This window comes from Salvia miltiorrhiza, unplaced genomic scaffold (genome assembly GCF_028751815.1).
Source record: "Salvia miltiorrhiza cultivar Shanhuang (shh) unplaced genomic scaffold, IMPLAD_Smil_shh original_scaffold_350_2, whole genome shotgun sequence".
Classification (NCBI taxonomy): Eukaryota; Viridiplantae; Streptophyta; class Magnoliopsida; order Lamiales; family Lamiaceae; genus Salvia; species Salvia miltiorrhiza.
Window position 1 is genome coordinate 407823 of NW_026651531.1, and position 16586 is coordinate 424408.

The 16586-nt window shown below is 38.9% G+C and overlaps 1 protein-coding gene across 1 annotated transcript; it reads right to left on the minus strand.

Annotated features, from left to right (window-relative positions):
• Positions 1-12953: 12953 nt before the first annotated feature.
• LOC131004176 (uncharacterized) lies at positions 12954-15962 on the minus strand. The gene is made up of 3 exons (XM_057930801.1): positions 15952-15962; positions 13917-15729; positions 12954-13826 (listed from the first exon to the last, which is right to left on the minus strand). Exons 1-3 carry the CDS (start codon positions 15960-15962, stop codon positions 12954-12956), a joined length of 2697 nt encoding a protein of 898 aa, XP_057786784.1.
• Positions 15963-16586: the final 624 nt, after the last annotated feature.

A 16586-nucleotide genomic window follows, 5' to 3' on the forward strand; every position in this document is an offset into this window, starting at 1 on the left:
ATTTTAAGACTGAGCCTATTGGGCTGGGACGTCCCGAAAAGGAAAACGAGCCTATTGGGCTGGGACGGAGGGAGTACTTGATAGTGGTATCTTTACTCAGTTTTTGATACTATCAATTATTTTATTAAAACTCATACGGATAATAGTGTGATAAATTTTTTGTAAATAAATATAGTAATATTTACTAAATGAAAATAAACAGAGGAAAGTGACCAGCAGAAACTCAAATTATTACAAGTAATAAGGGTAGTGATATTTGGACACCTAGTGTCCTGGACACCTACAAAAAACCGGCTTTTTTTTATTTAGCCCAGATGGGCCGATTTTTAGCGATTTATTGATTTACTAATTTATCCCTCATTATATATATATATATATATATATATATATATATATATATATATTCTGTTTTAAGATCTCCTGAATTTATGGTTCTTTTTGTTCCTAATTTTTTGGTTTTTTTGGTTTCCTTATTTGTTGGTTTTTTTATTTTCCAAAATTATATAAACCATACAGTTTTATTCCAGAATTTTTTTATTTTTTTTGTTTCAAAATATTAGTATTGATTTGTCACCAATAATTTAGTGTTTCTCATTAAAATAATCCTAGATTTTTTTCCAGCTATTATTTTTTTTCAAAATTAATTTTTTTGAAGATAAAATTATTTATTTTATTTCAAAAATTATGTTTATTTATCTGTTTCCACATATTTATGATTCTCTTAAAAATAATCATAGATTTGTTTCCACACACATTATTTGTTTCAAAAATTATATATTTTTTATTGTTTTACACTAATAATTTAGTAAGATTAATATTTTTAAATAATTGAATAATATTTTTTCGTGTTATTTAAAATAATCCTAGATTTTTTTCAGCTATTATTTTTTTTGAAATTAATTTTTTTTGAAGATTAAATTATTTATTTTATTTCAAAAATTATGTTTTATTTATTTTCCATGCTTTCTTGTCAAGTACTCCCTCCGTCTGCTCACTAATTTCTTAGCAACAAATACCGCAACTAACACGGTGCAATTGTAGGAAATAATCAGTAACCGAGTATCGTATCCACAGGGACTGTAAAATCGAAATTACTTTAACTATTCCCTAAACAGACACTCACAGTAGACAGGAAAAGCAAATAAGACGGTGAATCAAATACTAAACTTAATAAAAAAAAAACTAAACAGCAGAAAAACAATAAATCAAATATTAAAAGACTCTGACCCTAGAGATGTATTTTTACTAATTAATTACATGCATTTAATCTATTGATTCAATTACCAATTTAATCCAACCCTGATGAGAGATCACATAACTATTCACAAGCTTCTCCAACGAACACCTATGAAAGTAGATTAATTTACCCCCATTCACATTCAAGACTCCAAGGAATAAATTAACTCTCAAGCGTACACAAAGAATAGCTCCCTATAGTTTCACCTATCTCATTCAAGTGTCAAGGCTACTACTATAACATGCATTCCTGAATCGGCTGAACAATTATCGCATTCAAGTCTTCAAATCGAACAACTAGACATGTAAATTATTGGCCAAATAATTCACAAGAAATTAAGCATCAGGAATCATGAATCACAAGTTGGAGGGCAAATTGATATCAATAAATCATACACACATAATTAATCAGCTATATACAAACCCTAGGTTCAGATTAACGAACTAGCCAGACATACTAAAATAAATCAAAAGCATAAATAAAAAGAAAGCATTTAAATAAATGAAATAGATAAAACCCGGAAGAAATTCTGGATGAACAGCTTGAATCTGCAGAAATAAATCTAATCTATGAAAACTGAATGTAAAACTGAAAAAAGAAAAAAGAAAAAGAAAGGAAGTGAAGAGATGTGAAAAGAAGATGTGTCTAATAGGTCAGGGAAAGGACCTATATATAGGCACAAGAGATAAATACAGTGTAGAATTCGAAAATACTGAGAAAATATAAAAAAACCTGAAAATTTCCGAAAATTTCGTCAACACTATTCACTGCTGTGCGCGACTTTCTTATTTTGGCCATAACTTTCTCATCCGAACTCCGATTTATGATCCGTTTGCACTCACAAACTCCACTTGAGACGAACTAAAACTTCTATTTTTGACAATATTTCCAAATTCCATCTCCAAAATCCTGTAAAATCCATCAAAGTTCGAGCAAGTAACATAGTTCACAAGATAAAGCAATAAAAGCACAAAACAATCATCCAACACTCAATTCCTTATAAAAATGACATTATATGAACACTAAAAACCATGGAAAAATGAGTGTTATCACCGTCCATGAAAGAACTTTCTACGAGGGAGTGGCACGGGTTTTAAGAAAAAATATTGTTGAATGTATTAAGAGTGGATAAAAGGTAGTTGAGTGTATTGAGAGTGATGAAAAAGTGTTATAATTAATACTGAGAGTTGTGAAAAGTAAAAGAATTATAAGTGGTGGGGTATAGTCCAAAAATAGATAGGAAGTTCTTTTGTGGACGTCCCAAAAAGAAAATATAAGAAGTTCTTTCGTGAACGGAGGAAGTATTATTTTTGCAAAACTTCGATTAGAAACACATACATCATCCCATACATTTGTATAACAGTTATATATATATATATATATATATATATATATATATATATATATATATGGTGTGGTTATAATGAGAACCACACTTATCGTGAGAACATAAGAACCATTAAAATCAATGCATCTGCTATATAAATTAATGCATTCGCTATTAAATTTAATGCATCCGAAAATAATAAAAATTTTGCTCCCTTCAGGATTCGAACCCAGGATCTGCATTCATCCACCAAGATGATGCATCCACCGTAGATCTTGATGATCGAATGGCTTAAAATGGTTCTCCGTTCTAATTTTATTTAGTGGTTCTTATTTGAACCTCTCCCTATATATATATATATATATATATCAATCGTCACGCATACAACTCTATATACATACATATAAATGAAAGCATGACTGTTGTTAAAAAAAGGAGAGTACAAAAGTTTTGAAGCATGTTTGATAAAAATCAAGTCTTGAAATGCTCTAAGCCGGTAGTTTGTTGGGTGGGATCGTTTTGCCGCCTGTTCGTGTGTGTGTGTCGAGTCCAGGGGGGAGAGCATAGCTGGTGGCGGTGGTTAATTCCTGCTGCTGCTCGGCCACGGCTGGAGAGAAGAGAGATGGGCTGGGTTGCTGAGGGCGTGATTGAGAGAGAGAGAAGAGTGTAGAGGGAGGAGGCGGCGGTGTGGCTGGCGTCGTGTCGTCGTCGGAGTCAGAGAATGGCCGGCGCCGCGCTAGTATGAGTGTGAATCGAGAGATTAGAGAGAGGGCGAGTTTTGAGTCTGAGAGAGAGAGAGAGATGGACGACATGTTTGAAAGGGAAGGAAGAAAGAAGTTAGGGTTGTTTGGGAGTTGGGCTTGTGTTTGGGCCGGTTCTCTTTTTAAAAATAATTGGGCTGACTTTTATTTAATCAGTTGGGTTTAAAAGAATGTGGGCTGCAATTACTTATTGTATTTGGGCCGATTTTTGATAAAATGAGGCTTTATAATGAGTTAATTGAGCTGTCTTATTTTAATTAATTGAACTATCAATAAGTTTGATTAATTCATTTAAAGAATAATTTTCATAATAATATTATATTATTATTATGTGCATATTTTAAGTAATTACTTAATATATATTAAGCATGACATGAAATTGCATTTTTATTTTACAATAAGAGTAATTTAGATTTAATTGGTTTTATTTATAATTCCAATTTTAAAAGAAAATCGAGTAAAGATATTGTTGGTGTCTTTAACTAAAGAATTTGTTTTCAAATATTTATCATTAAATTTTGAAGACCCGGCTAAGTGAATCATAGAATGTTAAACACTTCACTATGACTTGAGTTAGATTTTAGAGTCCTATTAAGAATAGATTTCTTGTAGGCTTTGTGGACCGAGGGGATTAGCGCTGCTTTTTCGAGATGAATTTATGTGATTATGATCTTCAGACTTTGCCTATCCAAGTGGGCTTACTTTCCAAATGTATAAAGTATGATTGAGTTATTAAGCTCTAAATATTTCAATGAAATGCTACTGTTTATTCAATAAAATGCAAACTACTGTTTATCCAATAAAATGTTTATGCAAACTACTGTTCTCTGCTCTGTTTAAGGCTCGCAAAGTTAATCAATTGAGGTTCTCTTATGACCTAACATGTTATTTGAGAATTGTGTACACTCGTTAGCTGACCTAGTGGGTTGATCTCCATCGGGCACAAACCAGAGACGTTATAAGGGTGCTTGCTGGATGTGTTCCGAAGCATGTAATGTAAGGGCCTGCCTGGGTAGCGTCCCGAGGTCAAATGAAACTTGTATGGGTTACGCCCTCAGTTCAAGTAAATGGGAGAAATGGATCCGCCGGTGGCTAAAAGGTCCAGGATCGCAGCGAGTAACAGAAAGGGAGTGTGACATGTGCGTGCAAATGAAAGAAATTATTTTAACATGCTTAGAAGTTGGGGGGGAATACACCAATTGGCTATTTTTCAAGAATGAAAGCAAAACTTCAAACACAAACTGACTCAACCTGTTTACTGGAAAGAGTTTTGTCAAAACAGGGTTGACGACTGATACTGAATACTCTTCAATAAGGAGTTATCAGTTAAGTCAAAGATTTTAACTGATACAAGTAAGGCTTCAGTCGAGTTTGATAAACAGAGATATGTTACGAATCTTACTGACTATCAGAAGATAGATCAGTTAGACTGATAACACACGCAGCGAAAAACTTTTGTTTCAAAATAGCCTGTGTAATTAAACACGTTTTCAGTCGTTAAGTTCCTCTTTGCTATTAATCAGTTTTCAGTTTATAAAGGTAAGAGCACAAGTAAGAATGTAAGTACTGAAAGCTGTAAATAACACATAGAGTTTTACGTGGTTCGGAAAACACTTCCTACATCCACGGTCTGTTGATCAGACCAACAACTTCACTGGGCAAGTGCTTACGGGTGCACTGCAAACCGATGCTCGTGCTTACGGGTGCATAGCAAACCTTAACGTGTGCTTGTGGGTGCACACAAACCGAAACGACTGAAGATCCAATCTTCAGTACCAACGCACTGGGTTCGATTTCTCACTCCTAGCGTACACTGGGCACTAAGACCTCACGGAGATAGAACTCTGGTCTGAACTCCTTTTCAACACAAACACTCAATTCGGTTGGTTAAAGAGAGGTTTGAAAACTTACCAGCTAAACCACAAAGAACAAATTCTTTGCAGTCAGTTTTACCTAGGCTTTGGATATACAATATTTGCCTAAGGTCTAAGAGAATGTATGTAATCAGCAGTGACTGATTTTTGGCTTTGTGATTCTCTTCTTCGATTCAAACTTTGGGGAGGCTTAGTTTAGCTGAGTAACAAATTTGGCAGTGTTTCAAGCGCTATTTATAGGAGAGGTCTTGAATAGATCCGTTGGCGGAGATGGTCTTCAAGATTTCTTCCGTTAGAGGGTAATTTGAACTTGGGCTGAGGCTTCAATCTTCGAGGTTCCTTGTTTGGTGAGAACGGCTACTTTGAAGAGCAGGAGATGCGACATCTCTGAAAAGGTAATCACCGAAAAGGAATAGCCTCTGTAGACAAAGGACGATCCCGAGATCTCTGCATTTAATGCGGCTGTACTTCTAGAGTGTGTGGCTTCCTTTGAACGTTGGAATTCAATCCGATGAAGAATGTTAAACTGATACTTGACTTTAGTATCAGTCCACTGAATCCACGTGGCACACATTAAGTAATCAGTCGAAACTGATCCTTCGACTGATACTTCAGTCGGCATCTTCAGTCTTCAGTCTTCAGACATTCGTTCTTCAGTCTTCAGAATAGCAACTAAACTAGAAAAAGAACTCTAACACTTGAGTTCGAACAGTTATAGTCTATTATAATTGAAACCTATTAATTTTGGTATCATCAAAACTAGGATTAGGATATTTCATTAAGTTCCCAACAGAAGTTATTTCAATTTAAAACCTTCAAAGTTATGTCAAGTATAATTGGATAAACTGTCTTTACGAAAATATGAAATATTTATAAAAATGCTTGCCCACTGAGTACATTAGTACTTAGCCCAAAAATACTTTCAAATATTTTCAGGTTGGCTGGCTGGTGCTGATGGGACTGAGCTGAGGCTAGGGTTCAACTTCCTTTTAAGACTTCCGCTGTAGCAGAATATAATATCTCGTCTTTTATTTTCTGAACTTAAGACTTTTATTTTAGATTCAGAATGATATCTTTGAATGAGCTTAAACACTTAACTTCTAGCATTATGCTAATGAATACTGGTTATCAGAAGCACGAAACAAATTTTGTGATCCAAAGGGGCCTAGCCCGACTTATTATCTTATTATTCGAGTTTCAACAATGTTTTCCCTTGTATTATTTCTATGAATTGGCTCGATTGTATTTATTCTTTCAAGAATTGGGGTGTGACAACACTATCGTAGTTCATGTTGGGAACTTAATGGAATATCATAATCCTTATTTTGATGATACCAAAATCCATAGGCTTTGATTGTAATAGACTAGAACTGTTTGAACTCAAGTGTTAGAGTTCTTTTCTAGTTTAGTTTGCTGTTTTGAAGACTGAAGACTGAAGGACGAAGGACTGAAGACTGAAGACTGAAGTTGCCAACTGAAGTATCAGTTGAAGAATCAGTCTTGAACTGATTACTTAATGCGTGCCACGTGGATTCAGCGGACTGATACTAAAGTCAAGTATCAGTTAAACATTCTTCCTCAGACTAAACCTCCAACGTTCAAAGGAAGCCACGTACTCCAAAAGTACTGCCGCACTAAATACAGAGATCTCAGGATCATCCTTTCTCTGCAGAGGTCATTCCTATTTGGTGGCTACTTTATCAGAGACGTCGCATCTCCTGCTCTTCAACATAGCCGTTCTCACCAAACAAAGAACCTCGAAGATTGAAGCCTCAGCCCAAATTCAAATTGCTCTCCAACGGAAGAAATCTTGAAGACCTTCTCCGCCAACAGATCTATTCAAGACCTCTCCTATAAATAGCGCTCGAGGATCACTTCAATCTTCACCGATTCAACGACATAAGCTGAACCTCTGTCAAAATTGTTTCTCAGCCAAAGCTTAACCTCTCCAAAGCTTGAATCGAAGAAGAGAATACCAACGCCAAAAATCAGTCACTGCTGTATTAGAAATAGAGAAGCAAAGAAGATGAAAGGGAAAAGCGAAGAAGATGCAGTATTTTCAATGATCCAAAAGAGAATACAAAGTAGATCTATATATAGATCTAGAGCTAACTTATTGTGCACACAAAAGGCGCAGCTAACACTCACTCCGGAGGCATGATGCCAGCTAGGCGAAAATAACAGAAAAATATACTCATATATATGTTGCACACACATGCACTACAAGCATGTCTTTTAATACGCCCCCTCAAGATGAAGCAAAGATTGTAGAAAAACCCATCTTGGACATGATGTTATGTAGAGTTGGAGCAGGAAGAGCTTTAGTCAAGACATCCGCCAGTTGCAAGGTGTTCTTGACATGGAGAGGAAGCACAATGCCTTGTTGGAATTTTTTCCGAACCGTGTGGCAATCTATCTCGATGTGCTTGGTTCGTTCATGAAAAATAGGGTTGCAACAAATGTACACAGCTGCCTGATTATCACAATAGAGAGGAGAAGCTTTCTATTGCTCGACGCCGAAGTCGAAAAGGAGGTTGCGAAGCCAAGTAACTTCACAACTAACTTGTGTCATGGCACGGTATTCTACTTCAGCAGAAGAACGGGAAATGGTGTTTTGCTTCTTGGACTGCCAAGAAACAAGTGATGATCCTAGAAACACAGCAAAGCTAGTCATAGATCGTCTGGTGGTAGGGCAAGAAGCCCAATCCGCGTCAGAAAAGGCTGAAACAGTAAGCTCAAAGTCTTTTGCAAAGAATAGACCATGTCCTATAGTTCATTTGAGATACTTCAACACTCGCTCTGCTGCAGCATAATGACCTTCACAAGGATGTGAAACAAACTGACTAAGGTTGTGGACCGCAAAGGTGATATCAGGACGTGTTAGGCAAAGATATAGTAATCTGCCAATAAGTCGTCGATACGAAGAAGGATCTGACAGAGGTGGTCCTTCTTCCAAAGACAGATGTTTCTCTGATGCGTCCTCAGCTTTCTTAGCTTTATTCTTGTCATTTTCGGCCTTCCGCGCCATCCTGGCGTCTTCCAACTGTAAATAACCCGGCAGTCTAGCCATAATGTCATCAAAGTCCTTGGTCGGTCTGATTTGTAACTCATCAAAGAAAATCCCTGGTTTCAATCCCCTGACGTACGCGCAGTTCTTGATCTGCGACTCTGCCTCTGGTACCTCCAGAGCAGCGAGGTAAAATTTGGCAGTGTATTCCCGGAGTGTTTCGTTCTGGTCTTGCTTGATGTCCATCAATGAAAGGGCTGACTTCCCAACCCTCCGCGAACTTGCAAACTGTCTCAAGAATCGTGTTCGTAAATCATCAAACGAGTGAATAGAATTTGGGGCGAGCGTCCCAAACCACAACTGAGCAGGTCCAGTTAGCGTGGTAGAGAAAATTCGGCATTTGATGCCCTCGGTGTACATATGGAGCATGACTAATCCTTCAAACCGGTTGAGGTGTACCTCCGGATTGGTGGTGCCATCGTAATCCAGAGAAATGGGCTTGTAGCTTCGTGGCAAAGTGTCTGCCAGGATATCATCGGAGAAAGGACTCCGGTTGTGGATGGGGTGGAACCTTGATGTCTTGGCCCTCTTGTCCTCCTTGTATCTCCCATGTTCCCTTCTTTTCTTGGGTGCGTCATGGGCGTGATGACGCTTGTGTGCCCTGTGTTCCTGCCTCCCAGAGGAGTACTCCTGGTCAAGTCCCTCTGACCCTCGAACCTGATGTGACTTCTCTGACCGGTACGATTTCTCTGCCCGGTATGATTTCTCTGCCCTGTGAGATCTCTCTGATCTCTGCGTCCTCTCGTCCCTCTGAGATTTCTCCCTCAGGCTGTCCTCCAGGTTTTTCAGTTGATGTTTCAGCTGTGATACTTGATTCTTCAGTTTAGCAGTCTCCATTGGTCTTTCTTCTTCAAATATAGGAGTGATAGAGTGGCTATCAGATTCGTCTACCCCCTCTCTTCTGACAATGCTCCCTAGACGGGCACGACTCCCTTCTGGGCGTCTTTCCAGTTCCCTCTCGGCAGGGAGTCTCGGTGTCTCCTGAGGCAACAGGGCCTGCCTAGTTGTGAGTTGATTGTTCACCTCCAGAGCAGTGGGAGGCGGGGCTTCAGTGCCCTGGGGGTTGAGTCCTCCCAACAGGGGAGTTGTGGCGGGGATGGTGGACAACAAGGGAGTCCCCAAGGCCTGGCGCACAGTAGCGTAGTTGAGTAGAGCTATCATTTGCTCTGCCAGTCCAAAATTTAGCGATCCCCCACCAGATGTGGGGACCAAGCTTGGCATATCAGAACCCGGTGTCACCAGAGCAGATCTCTGGATGTTAACATTTTGCCCTGTCAGCGGGGTAGCTGAGATAGCGTGGAAGCCTGGCGGCGTGGTGAAGACGGTGCTAGCCTGCACACCGTTGAACAGCGAAGTAGGAACCTCAGTAGTGTGAGCAGCGGAGTTAAGCCCTGCGTTGTCAAACTCTTTCTCAAGAGTACGGCAAGCATCGGAAGAGTCCATGGTACCTACACACAAAAAATGTGATAAGATATTTCAAGTAAAAAGCAGATCGGATGATCCATTATCGGAGGAATATGAAATGAGGAATATCGCGAACTCTGGCACGGAAGCCATTAAGAGATCCCATAAGAAAACACCCCCGTGCACTAGGAAATAAACCCAGAGCACGGTTCAAAACGTAAGCAGAGAGAACAATGGAGATTTCCCCATAGATTCGGAATCAAATTCCAAAGAGAAGACGTATTGCTCGGTAATTGATCCGTGAAAATCCTAAAAACACAAAAACAGAGCACCAAACAACAGATCATTAGCGAAACACGTTAGACTCGTAAGGAAAATAAGAATTAAGCGAAAAAACAACATAACCACACACAATTATCATGATCGCGTGCTAAATAACCACAAATCAACCTTCGATCCTCAATTCCCATACCCTTCCCCTCATGCACATGCAAGGAAAACATAAAAAACCATCGATCTTAAAGGATCGGAAATGGATCCGCATGAAAACACGTGTATAGGTCCGGATTTGATTGGGTAATCGAATTATCAGCTCAATCGGTGCTTGCGCACGCAAATTCGACCGTAATTACGGATCTGCATGCGCCGGCGACGAAAACTCACGTCCTAGCCCAGATTTTCCACAGACGGTGCCAGCTGGTAAAGCATAAATGAACGGTGATCGTTTATTTGGTGAATTATCGGTGAATTGTGGATTTTACCTAGAGATTGATCGTAACGGTGAGAAAAGATTGCTAGATTATTGAGAGCATGAGGAAATGTTGTTGCAGTAGTAAAAGTGTTGAAAGCGTAAATTTACAAGGTGCGTACGAGCGACTATTTATAGATTACATGCTAGGGGTAAAATAGTAATTTCGCCTTCGAAGCATGCTTCCGCGTGGTCAAGGACATAGTGGTAATTTTGCCCCCCAGGCGGGCGATTCCTCTGCTCTTCAACGACTTCTCTGGCATATGTGACTTCTCTGGCAAGAGTCATTTCTCTGATCAGGAATGATTCCCTTGACATGTCCGCTCCTTTGGTGAGGTCCATTCCTCTGATAAAGACGTTTCTTCTGCTCTGCATATATTACTCCTCTTCACATAATAACTTATCACATAATTTCATTATGTAATATATTTATTCATTTATAATAAATTTTGTGCAATTTTATTGTTTTTTTGGGAAAAACATCTTCAATTGTTTTGACAACATATATATTACTTCATTTATAATATATTCTAGGCAATTTTTTTTTTTTGCAAAACAACTTCAATTGTTTCTCCAACATAAATATTCCTTCATTTATAAAATATTGGGTTAATGGCATGTAAATTACAAAACTATACCCAAATTCTGGTCTGGGCAACAAACTTCAAAGTGTATTTTAAAAATTACTAAACTTTGGCATTGATCTGAATTGGTCACTCTGGTCATTTTCCGGTGAACAATTGATGACATGGACATTCCAGAAATCCTACGTGTTAAGGCCGGAGCTCTGACTAAACGCAACCGTTTAGTCTTCATAAAACGTCGTCGTTTAGAGATGAAATTCACATAACCTTCTTTTACACATAAAACCCTAAATTACTCTTTCCTACCTTCATTTTCACACTCGAGTAGAAAGAATTCCTCCATGGGCAAGTCGTGGAACTGGAACAGTGAAAAGGGAGAGTCATTCTCGAGCTCAGGGTCGTCGGACCGAGGGTATAACCCACACAACAACGCGGCACTCGGGAACTTGGCTCCTCGACCTAAACTCTACCGGCATGGATTTGCATCGTTGCGGACATCGAACACTCCCGTAAACCCTTATCGCCGTTTCTACTGTTGTCGCCTTCGAGGGGTAAGTTATTGAGATAAAATTGAGTTTATAGGTTTGATTTAGTCTGCCGATTGGATATGAACTTATTGTGTTGATTTAGTCAAGGGGAGCATGTGAGCTTTGGGAATGGCTTGATCCGGAGCTAAATGAGCACTACAAAGACCAGATTGCGCAGCTGAGGCTTCAATTGAGTATTGCTGTAGAGGAGCGTGATGAAGCCATAAAGAATGCTGCTTTCACGCGTGAAGTGATGGATACCAGAGACCGTGATAGGCATTCAGTGGCTGTGGAGGTGGATTTACTGAAGGCGAAAAATGAGGCTCTTGAAGGCATCGTTGGTGGTCAGTGTGCAAAGCTGAGGATGACAAAATGGGTTGTTTGCGTGGTGGCTCTATTGTTTGCTATGCTGTGGATCTTGAAGTAATGTATGGAGTTGGTTAGGTTGAAGAGGACCTAGATTCTCTTCCTTTTGTATTAGATAGACTTAGGTGAAGTTGTAGTAGATCTATCTATCTTATGAATGAATTAATGTGAAGGCTATTTTTGATTTAATACTTGGTAAGCTCTGAGTATACATTCGTAACAAACACATTAGAAGACATTAGAACACAAACCAAAAAACATAACAAACACATTAGAACACAAACCAAAAAAGGCAAGCTCAATATGTTCAAATACAGTACATATATGCCCGAATGCTTCTTAACATTGTTTCACAAAAACATATGTTCATACCAAACACCAAAATATGTTTAAAGGCAAAAATCATGAGATACGAATAACAGTTTGCCATGTTATGTTGTTTCAAAAAAAACATAAAGTTTGCATTTTTTTCAAAGATCCGAAGTAGGCCATCCATCAAGCCTACTCTCCTGTGTTGTTGGCACATCATTCTCTCCACCGACAACATTCCTTGAAGATGAACCACCTTCTTCTTCATTACGTCTTGGCTTCTTGTACTTGCGCAATTGCATTGTCTTCTTGCTCGTACTAGAATCCTATATAAAACTGTATTAATACAAACTCATTGGCTGCATAACAAAAATATAATGAGAGACTTACATGGTAGAATGTGTTGCCTGTTTTTTCATGCACATAAACACCCATACCCCTTAGGGCAGTCCCTCGTCCTGTGAATCGGCTTGATTTGTCTTTCTTCTTTGCACTTGATTGTTTGCTAGACGTGCCTTGTTCAGGAACTTGGTCTTTGCCCATGTTTTTGCCTCCTCCTTGTTTTGATGGCCTTCCAACCCTCCTCTAGTCCACATTTAAAACAAGCAAAACATTGTATTTAAAACTATATGAAATGATTTCACTGAAATGACTTTAGTTAAGGATTTCATTACCTTCTCAGTTTCTGGTACCTTCACTTCCTCATTGGTGCACTTCCGTTTGTTGTGGCCTTGTTGCTTGCACTTGCCTTAAGTCATGACAACTCCATGCTTTGACATTCTTCCTTTCTTCTCTTGTGGTGCTCTCACTCGTTTATTCTTCGGTCTGCCGGGCATCTTTGTTTTCGGGGGCGGTCTGACTACATCGCCACCAATTTGGGGCCACATCTTCTTGCCATGAATGGGTTTGATGCCATGCTCATAACCAGCCAAATAAGTTGAAACATAAAAACATTCAGCAACATAATCAAGGGGGTCACGGTCCATGTACTTGATTGCCGAAACAGCGTGCTTGCATGGGATACCTGTCAAATCCCACTCTCTACAAGAACATCCATTATGTCCATTATTTCCAGTTTTAACATGTACAACGAACGTGTCTCCTTCATAATGCACTTGGAATGAATCATACATTGCAGGGAGTGCCACACAATATGCACTAGCATTCAAATTCTTTTCCAACAGCTTGTCAATATTTGGTGTTATCTTACCAGCGACAAGGCTCATGGCTTTGAATTTTTGGACCTGCCTAACCATCAAAGAAGACCTAATCTCTTCTAACATGTGAATAACATGTTTACCCCCAGCATTTAGTATATATCCATTAAAGCATTCACTTATGTTATTATCCACACTATCACTCTTGGGGTAAGTTGAGATGAAGGCCTTACAGAATTTAGTTGTGTCGCGTGCCATGAAATCATCGAAGGCTGCCGGGGACTCTATTTTCATATCTTGAACCGCGATTTTGAAGTCAGCTTCATAGGTTGCATACACCGCTCGAAAAAACAGGTTTTTAAGGCTTTGACCCTTGTGGACCTTTTTCCAGTTCATGTAGATATGACGAGCACAATTCCTATGCTCCGCCTGAGGTGCCAATGCAGCGACCGCATTTTGTAATCCCTACGAAATACAAGACACAGAATTACAAAGCAGGCTATGATATGAATATTAAGAATAAAAGATTTATGTAAAGAAAATGAATTTCGTTACCTTTTGTTGGTCACTGATGAAGGTCCATCCACTTCCATCACCAAGCTCTAAATCCGCAAACAAAGTTTCCAAGAACCATGTCCAGCAGGCTTTATTTTCAGCCTCCACCGCAGCCCATGCTAAGGGAAACATCCCATTGTTTCCGTCTTTCCCAGTGGCACAGAGAAGATGGCCTCCCAAGTACGTTTTAAGAAAGCAACCGTCAATACCAATGACTGGTCTGCAGCTGGCTTTGAAGCCCTTTCTCAAAGCACTCAAACCAATGTACAGTGCTTTGAAAGTGTTATCGGGTTGTAGCAGAAGCTCAAACCTTCCTTCAGGATCCACGCGACGAAGTTCAGCAACATAATTCTTTATCATGGCATAGTGTTCGTCCACAGACCCTCTGACCATCTCTTGAGCCATTCTCCTAGCCTTATAGAGTCGGTCCTTAGGCACTCTAACTTTGAACCTCTCGAGAATGTCAGCATGCAAATCTTTAACCTTCAGATTATATCTAACCCTATAAACATTCAAGTGTCTACCGGCTATCCACTGAGAAGTCAACCATTTATTAGACATGGCCTTAGGACAACTATGCTCCCCACTACAAGATCTAATCATAAATGTTCCATTAGCCTGGACATAACTAGCATATAGCTTCCAAGGGCAAGGTAGGGTACATTTTGCCAACAATTTTTTCTTAGATACTCCCTTAAAATGGATATATCTACCATTTTCTATTGCCCATGTTGTCAAAGCAGCCCTACATTGAATCTCATCCTGGAAATACATGCCAATTACTGGCTTCATTTTGCTGTGGTCACATCTAGGATCATATACTACCCTCTTGACCCTCAACCTATGATCGAAGTCAGAATCAGTTTCATCCGAGACAAATTCCTTTTCATCATTCTCGTAATCAGACTGGTATGTGTGTTCAACATCGGCCTCGAAGCCATCTTTTTCATTCATCAGTTTAAAAGCACTATCAACCTTTCTTAATTTCTTTCGCATTTGCAAGTTCTCTTCATCAGATATATAGTCCAGATTTCGTAGACTAACATCTGACAACTCACTCTCACTAGGTTCATAATCTTCACCCTCACTACTATCTGAGAAACACTCCCTATTGATGAAATCATCAATCTCGGAATGTGTGGCATTATCTAGGTGACCCCAGTCCCCATCATCATGTAAACCCAAATGAGTGTCTACAACTGTCTCAACTAAACCCTCACCATCATCACCTGTTGGTGGTTCCTTTACCAATTCATCCCTTTCATCCTCATAATGTTCCTCTCCTTCATCCTGAGAACCTCTCTCACCCGCAAAGAAAGCATGAAGACCACCATCCTCCACACTCTCATCATCTCCCTCAGAACCAGACCCCCTCTCCACGTCAGCTTCACTAATATATTCCTCAACTAAACCCTCACTTTGTAATTCAGACTCCTTGTCCCTCGCCTCAGAGACTTTGCTATCACAAGCTTTTCCCTCAGAAACCTTCCCTTCCTCATCCATATCTGTACCAAGCCTACCCTCATCCACACATACAGTTACTACTGCGTGCCTATCCACTAGACTCAACATTTCCATTACACTTTGATCATTAACTATTACCTTATGTGTTTGAGTTCTAGGTATTCTATAATACAACCCAGCCCAGGACACATAGCCTAATTCTTTCACATAATCAAGAAGATCAAAGTACCCGAACCTATCAGGATCTAACTCAATCTTAGTGTCAAAAACCCCACCTATGTAATGTTGTTTAGCTTCATAGTTAGTGAACCTACCCCCATGACAAATATGTAAACCAAATTCAGAGGCACTGCAAATATGACAACGAAATTCAAATCAACAATACACACAACCAACCAAGATTCAAATCATTATCAAATACGTAAATTGGTTAAATGGACTAAACTTGAACATGCAAAACCCTACAACAGTAATACTCCAACATAAATGCACAAACGAAAGTATAAACAAATAATACTATTCGAATTCTTCCTCAATAACAATAAATATTGAGTTTGTCAGTATACTTTACCTTTTCGCCATTGTTTAGTGTTTGGGGACCACAAACCAACAGAAACCCACGATGTCGACTCCACACGAAAGAGACAACCCACCAACAAGAAAAAACACTGGGACCTAGTTTCCTCTCCAAAAGACGACAATTTTTTTGTCTCAGAAATACAATAACCTTACAAAATACGAGAGAAAAACAAAGGAATAACCACACAGAAGCGAGAGAAAAATTCTGGAATGAAAATTGAAAACCAAAATGCTGAAACAATGAAAAGGGCGCGACTTTTCAGTTGTCTTTGCCCCCTAAACCCTAACGACGACGTTTCATCTTAATTAAATCCATTCGGATGCCAGCGTGGTGCCAAGTTAGTTCCAGCGCAACAAAAACATGCCACGTGTGTGTATTACCAAAAATACCCTTACCGAAAAATGGCCGGAGAGACCAATTCAGATCAATGCCAAAGTTTAGTAATTTTTAAAATACACTTTGAAGTTTGTTGCCCAGACCAGAATTTGGGTATAGTTTTGTAATTTACATGCCATTAACCCTAAAATATTTAATTTGTAATTTTCATCATTTATATTGCCGACATATATATTCCTTAATTTTTAATAAAATTTCCTTCATTATATATATCTTATAAAATTTATTTT